Genomic DNA, 7,021 nt, shown 5'->3' with positions numbered 1-7,021 from the left:
TGAAGAGGAGTTTGGACAGTGCAGTGAACACCAGCCTGAGGGTCACTCAGATACAGCTGAGCCTGAAGTCACCACTGCCTTGTTCAGTGCCTGTTTTCTGTGACTCGTGAGCAACAAGTCTCAGTGACCCCAGTGACACCAAGGGCAGGCTCTGGGGCCTCAGACTTTTATTCCGATGACAAAAATGGTCCCAGGAAGAATGACTTTACAGTGGACAGTGTGAGATTGAGCATGTGCCAGTGACGAGGGTGTGGGTTCTCTCCTCATGGGACGGTGTGGAGTTGTCACACAGTGGCCTCCCCCTCACCGGCCTCTTCGTCCTCTTCCAGCAGGCTATAGCTCGCGTGGCTCTGGCAGGGCCTCTGCAGCGGGTGGGCCAGCAACTTGGCCACGCAGTTGTGCAGCTCCAGGGCGGGGCCAGCAAGTGCTACTGCATACTTGTAGCTGGTGCCCTTGGTGTCCAGACTGCCCATGAAGGCGAACATGTCCTGCGGAAGGCAGTGCAGGCTGTTTAGAGTGAGCATGGGACCTTACAGGCCCTCCCTGTCTCTGGAGGCCTTCCGAGAGGAAGGGACATCCAGAGTAGGTTCTTCGGGATAAAGAGGAGTTGGCCAGGCCACGAACTGTTGCAGTCAACAACCGTCCTAACCCAACCAAGCAGCAGGACCCAAGAGCTCCTTCCCAGCATTCTACAAGCACAGTGTGAGGCTCAGGAACAGCTCAGACACAAAACTACTGCGGAAAGCTCAATGCAGCAGGGCACATTGAAACCAGAGGAACTCCCAATGCAGTGTGGGAGGATGCTGGCACTCTCCATGCAGGGTCGGGGGTGGGTGGGGGTGGGGGGATCCTGAAGCTAGAGGCCAGCCAGGACAACTGCAGTACAAGAGACCCTGCTTTAAGCCAGAGGGGAAGCCAAGGGCAGCTCCCCACAGGAGGACTCTTCTCTGGTTTGGTGTTTTTGCTTTCCTCAAAAAAGGTTCACTGTGTAGTACAGGCTAGCCTTTTGTTGTATGTAAGTTTCCGCTGAGATTGAAACATTCTATTCTGGAGAAAAGCTCCTGAAGCAGGAAGGTTAACAACTTCAAATAGCTTCAGGAAGTCCCTAAAACTGAGCAGATGCACCAGGTCCCTCCCTGGCAGAGTAAAGAAAATCCCTGAGACTAGTGAACAGCTGCAAAGAAGACTGTGAGACCAGACCTGAAGCCTGGCAGGTTTAGAGCAGAGAGAGTCACTTGGAAGGGACACCCTCACATCACAATCCCTTCCTCAGCCCTTCAGGGACTTCACTCCAGGTAAGGGGCTGGAGTCACAGGTGTGTGGGGCTGCCTGGGCTGAGTAGGTGTGGAGGTCAGAGTACAATCTTGGGGCATCAGTTCGCTCCTCTCATCATGCTGGTCCTGGTTTTAACCAGGTCCTCAGGGTTGTCTGCAAGTGCCTTTATCTGACCTACAAGTTCACAGACTTTAGATCCCACTCAAGGTCACACAGCAAGTTCATAGGTGAAGGAACAACTTGGGAGAGGTTTGGAGGGGAGGATACAGCTGGGTAATGTCAGGGATAGGGCAGGGTGCTAGGGTTGGTGTGGGAGGGCTGACTCTGCTCCCTGGGCTGCCAGAGCAGTGGCTTCCCCAGTCCTCAACAACAGCTCAGAGTGGAAATGTACAGAATGGTTGTTAAATGACTAAATGACTGGCTTCAGTGGCAAGGAGAGGCAGACCCAAGTAAGATGTCTCAAGATGTCTCCTCCATTCTCCATGTGACATCTCACCTTCCAGCTCATATCGTCTTCCTTTTCCTCAGGGCCACTGTGGATGTAAATGATGTCGAAGAAGAAGTAGGGACATTGGAACATCTTCTGCAGTGGATGAGAGGTAGGTGGGTGAGCGCTTACCCCACTCTGTGATCCTGACAGGTCCCCTTTGGTGTCTAACCACTGCCCTCTCTTCCCTCCCTTTCCCTCCAGTCTCACCTTCATGGGCTCAGTCAAGGAGAACTGGGGCTGGCAGGGTGGGCGGCTGTAGACCAGGATGGTGCGCACGACGTAGGGGGGTGGGATGGTTTGCACATTCTCTGTGACTGGCAGCTCAGTCTTCTGCTGGCTACAGAATGGGGAGGGCTCGATACCCAGCTGTCATCCACCCTGGCCCAAACCCCTCTCCCAGCAGCTGGAGCTGCCACCATGGGGCCCTGTATGTGACATTAGCACCCCCATCTCAGCCAAGTTCCTCAGGCCAAGATCCTAGGGGCAGTGCATGTTAAGCGAAAGCCAAGACAGGGAAGTGGGGCTGAAGGCATCTGAGGCCATGCCTGGGGACTGAGCTCAATGCACGAGCCCCACGAGGCAGAAGCAGAGGACTCTCACAAATTGCCCTCCGCCCCTCCACACGTGTACCATGTCATGTATGCCCACACACAAAGTAAAGACATAATGAAAAAACTTAGAAGACGTCTTCAAAAGTATTCTCAAAGGAAAAACCAATGCATGCTTCCCAGCTAGGCACAGGTGTTATCCTGAAGCCCCGCCCACTGGACGGCCTTAAGTGGTCAGCACCTTGGTGGGGAAGAAACCCAAGGCCATGCCCCACTCTGGATGAGCACTTACATGAGGCTGAAGAGGCCTTCCAAATCTGGGAGGATGTTAAGGACAAGGTGCCAGCTTGGAGGCAGGGGATTCCCTGACCTATTACACCTTAGAAGATGATAAGCACCTCTGGGTGCAGGCTGTGTGACCCCTGGGGACAGGCTGTGTGACACCCCCCAGTGCAGGCTGTGTGACACCCGGGTACAGGCTGTGTGACCCCACCTCACTTTGCACCTCTAAGCCTGCTTCCCCTCACACACCACAAAGGGGGACGCTGGTCTCAACCCACTGGAGGCCCTCTAGGGCTCCACTGTCCTGCCACAGCTCTGCTTCCTTGACTCAGGTGGTTGGGGGACAGGGGAAGGCATCCTGCATGTTAGGGCCAACAGAATGAACAACATGGTTGTGATTTCTCAGGCAAATATCAGCATTAAGAGAGCAGCAAGTGTACACTGGTCCCTGAGTGCATCTGCTACATGCTCAGTCCTGTTGCTGACACCTATCCCACCAGCGATGCCAGCGATGGAGCCTGGTCTGCCTGGAGCTGGGGTTCGGCATCCTTGTGTGTAACAGGCAGCTACCTGCTGTTTCCCTTTTCTTGTTGGTGGTGCTGACTTTGTGTTTTTGAAAGTCTAGACACTCCTGTACCCCCAGCACCTCCCTGTGGTGGGTTTTGAATGTGACTCCGCCTAGAATGTCATACATGGAATACTCCATTTGTGATCTCACTGGACAAAAATCCCCCGTTTGCTGGGACGTGGGCTCAGTTGCTAGGGTACTTGTAGCTCAGTCAGTGTGGTGCTAGTAGCTCAGTTACTACAGTGGCTGTTCAGCAAGCACACAGCTATGTTACACTCTCCAGCACACGTCAGTCCAGCATTTTAGGAGGTGGAGGCAGACAAATCAGCTCAGGGCCATCCTTAGCTACACTGTGAACCCAAGACCAGCCTTGGCTACATGAGAAATAGTCTCAAAAATATATTAATTGCATATTTGATGTGGAGTGGTGGCACATGACTTTAACCCCAACACTTGGGAGGCAGAGACAGGTGGATCTCTGTGAGTATGAAGCTAGCCTGGTCCACAGTGAGTTCTAGGACAGCTGCATAATGAAAGACCCTATCTCGATAAATAAATATTGAAAAATAAAGAATTATAGGGCAGGGTGGAGACATGGCTCAGCAGTTAAGAGCACTAGCTAGTCTTCCACAGGTCCTGAGTTCAACCCAGCAACCACATGAAGGTTCACAACCATCTGTACTTGGATCTGATGGCTTCGGATTTTGGATGCACGACTTGGGCTATGTTGTAGGGACCCCATAGGACTACTGAGCCCCCGCCACAGTGCCACTGAAGTAAGGCTAGGGACAGCGACAAGGATACTGAATGTGGAGCAGGATGCCGTCTCTAGGTCGTACAGGCAGCTGCAGAGTTCACGTGGGTCAGAGGTCAGGCCAGACAACTGTGGGGAAGCCAGGACTTCAGTGCCGGGCTCCCGGTCCTGAGGTCCCCTAGGGTCCCTGCCCTTCCTCAGCTCACCCAGGCAGAGTCGTCGTTCACTACGACCAAGGCAAACTCGTGGCTCTTGTCAATCTTGTGCTTCGTGCGCACAAACATCTCAACCATCTTCTGAGACACATTCAGGGCGTTTGTTCTGGACCTGGGAGGGAGGGCAGGGTGACAGAGGTCAGTTCCTAGCGGCAGGGTACAGATAGCCAAGTGTGACAGTTAGTGTTGATTGTTAATGCTAGACAACATCTGGCATTAACTAAAACCCCAGTGGCTGGGCATGCCTATGAGGGGTTTTTCTTCTTTAATTAAATCATTTGAAGTGGGAAGATCTGCTTCTAGTCACAGCTCTAATATGGGAAAACCAACTTTTGATCTGGGCCCTAATACACACCAGGTTAGCCTCAAACTCACTGTGTAGTGTATAGCCTCAAACATGCCATACAGCCCAAGCTGCATTGCCAAGGTCGACCTTGAACTCCCAACTTCTCCATCCCTACCTCCCAGTGCTATGATGCAGGTGTGTGCTACTGGCTCCCGAGCCAAGGCCAGTCCAGATGTAACACCTGATACCCCAGGTGTGCCAGGGGCACACACAAAGCTTCACGAGCTAGACAGTGGCCTACCCCATCACCTTGAGGCCAGCTAGGTTCAGTTTGCTCCTAAGAGTGTCACACATATGGACAGAAGACTAGGACACAACCCTGGAAGTGTCAATGTGATGGACACCTGGATCCTGGTGTGAGGGGATCACCCTATGCATTCTGAGTTGCCTATGTCCAAACTCAATGCCACAGTACCCATTAAAGGACTCCAGCTTTGGCACAGACATCTCCTCTGAAAGATCCAGACAGATGATCTGAAACACAAAGAGAAGACAGAGAATACAGGACCAAACCAGACAGCCATTACAGCTTGAGCGGGACCCAGTAAGCAAAGCTCAAGAGGAGCTGGCAGTGTGGCTCAGGGGTGGAGCCTCGGCCTAGAATGGAGGTGGGGGGGTGGTTAGTAGCGCATGGAAATCCAGATGCCACAAAATAAAAAAATAAATAAAAATAAAAACAAGAATCTAAATTTGGTGACGTTTAAGCTACCAAGTGTGTGATGTTCATGGAACCTGTAGAAAATTGAGGCAGCAACTTAAAGACTCACAAGGCAGGAGTGGCCTGTCTGAGGGCCTCCATCCCCTCCATCTCCAGCCAAGATTCCCCACATACCACTTTCTCTGGACAGTTGACCCTTGGTGTTCGAATCTGGACCTCAGATGCTGGTGCTGGTACCTGCCAGGGCTTGGGCACAGCTCCCGGGACACTGGCCGCCCCATCATCTGCAGTGGCTGCCTCACCTTCGCCCTCGCTGCGGCTACCCACATTGGCCTGAGCCCCGATGGCCCGGTCCTCAGCCCCCTCAGGATTGGAGCGAGTGTGAGGCCTGGGCTCTGAAATCGGCTCCTCTCCTTCTTCCTCCTCTTCCTCTTCCTCCTCCTCAGTGGGGCTGTTGGCCTCGGCTACCTCCATAGTTCCCGAGTGGTTGGATGGAGGGGGGATAGTGGAAGCCAGGATCCTGCCTTAAGTGTTTGTAAAGACACTGGTTACAAGGAAGCCAGAAGTTGGGCATGAGCCCCTTACAGCACAGGAGTTCTGAAGGCTGCAGAATGCTCCCATAAGACACTGTGTCCAGGAACCACCCTCAGGTGAAGTAACAGCTTGTTCGTTTTCCTTTTTGTTTGTGACAGCTTCATGTGGCCCAGGCTGGACTCTAACTCTAGAGCTATATGGTTTATCCACTGTAGAAGCTTCCCAAAGCTCCTTTTCCCCTGAAGCGGCGCCGGTCAGGTTCCCGGGGAAACACAGGAAACCCAAATAGCCGACCAACCTTGCAAAGGATGCGCCTTTCTCGGGGTAGCGTCTCGGGACTTCAAGCTTCCCCCCCCCCCAAGTTCTCAAGCAGAACGAACCTGAAGCTGCAGCAAGCCGAGTCGAAGTTAGACCGCGGCGACACAAAGTTCGCGCGCGTTCACACCGCCGCAGGTTCCACTCTATAGCCTGGGTACCGGGGCCAGTCAATCAGGTCTCTAGGAAGCCGCCATCTTCCTTACCGGAAGTGCTACCTTCTGGGAAATGTAGTTCAGTGGCCTTCAGGACGTGGAAGCTGATAGGCTGAGGCGTTCTAGGGGTGTAGCTTGGAGTGTAACGGGCTGGAATGGGGCTGAAGAGGGAGGGGTAGTATTGAGAGTGGGTGTGACCCGTGGTGAACTGAAGCAAAACTGAGAGGAATTTGTAGTTCGGGCTTAATCACACTAAGGTTCTCAAGGCCTCTGCTGTGATAGGACAAGAGATTGAGCTGGGCGGGGCCGTTTGATGATTGACGGGGTAGGAATTGGCTTGGACTTGCCTAGGGCCCTCTCAGTTACTTATGTGACTTGGGCTGGTATTCATTCACTAGTTCCGCGATGCGAGCTGGTGGTGCACACCTGTCATCCCAACACTCCAGAGGCCCGAAGACGAAGATCGGGTGTTTAGACAGCCTGGACTATATGAGACGCTGTGTGAAAACCAAATGGAAAGAAAAAGTAAAGAAGCCACTGTGGACAAGCTCACTGTCGCCGGTGACTCCAACGGCCTGATGCAGTAGTTCAGTCTCGTTGAAGAGAAACCTTGTGGGCTACTGAACAGGTGCAGGCTCTTGCCGCCAATCCTGACGACCTGAGTTCGATCTCGGAGACAAGCAGTACCATCACAGACAAAGATAAATAATGAAAAATAAAAGCTATGCAAGTGCTGGAGCCAACTCTCTTAGTTTTGTTTTTAGAGACACAAAATAAAATTTTAAAAAGACCTTCACATTAGAGCGAGCCCTGATGAACAGGGGGACACAGAAAATCCAAAATAAAAATGGAGGCACTACATGTTTGGGCTGGGATAAGGG

At 52.7% G+C, this 7,021-nt stretch overlaps 1 protein-coding gene across 4 annotated transcripts; it reads right to left on the bottom strand.

The window, feature by feature from the left end:
• Window positions 1-150: 150 nt before the first annotated feature.
• Babam1 (BRISC and BRCA1 A complex member 1) lies at window positions 151-6,198 on the bottom strand. Of its 4 annotated transcripts, none has more exons than XR_015639331.1 (9): window positions 6,051-6,198; window positions 5,311-5,660; window positions 4,894-4,952; window positions 4,124-4,244; window positions 3,968-4,046; window positions 2,606-2,630; window positions 1,973-2,190; window positions 1,772-1,858; window positions 151-488 (listed from the first exon to the last, which is right to left on the bottom strand). XR_015639331.1 is itself a non-coding variant. In XM_087587716.1 (9 exons), the coding sequence occupies exons 2-9, from the start codon at window positions 5,608-5,610 to the stop codon at window positions 285-287; spliced, it is 1,005 nt and encodes a 334-aa protein (XP_087443842.1). In that variant the 5' UTR covers window positions 5,611-5,656; window positions 6,051-6,198; the 3' UTR covers window positions 151-284.
• Window positions 6,199-7,021: the final 823 nt, after the last annotated feature.

Source organism: Rattus norvegicus, chromosome 16 (assembly GCF_021556685.1).
Source record: "Rattus norvegicus strain SHRSP/BbbUtx chromosome 16, alternate assembly SHRSP_T2T, whole genome shotgun sequence".
In the NCBI taxonomy this organism is placed as follows: Eukaryota; Metazoa; Chordata; class Mammalia; order Rodentia; family Muridae; genus Rattus; species Rattus norvegicus.
The sequence above is the reverse complement of the archived record's forward strand: the minus strand, read 5'-3'. Positions and strand labels throughout refer to the sequence as shown.

Bases quoted from the DNA above. Each gene is read 5' to 3' on its own strand.
- Babam1 (XM_087587716.1), bottom strand. From the start codon at position 5,610: ATGGAGGTAGCCGAGGCCAACAGCCCCACTGAGGAGGAGGAAGAGGAA. The intron at 4,245-4,893 runs GTACTGTGGCAT...CCTCCCTCCCAG, and splicing joins AAGCTGGAGTCCTTTAATGG to GTCCAGAACAAACGCCCTGA. The intron at 2,103-2,605 runs GTAAGTGCTCAT...CCCATTCTGTAG, and splicing joins GAAGGCCTCTTCAGCCTCAT to CCAGCAGAAGACTGAGCTGC.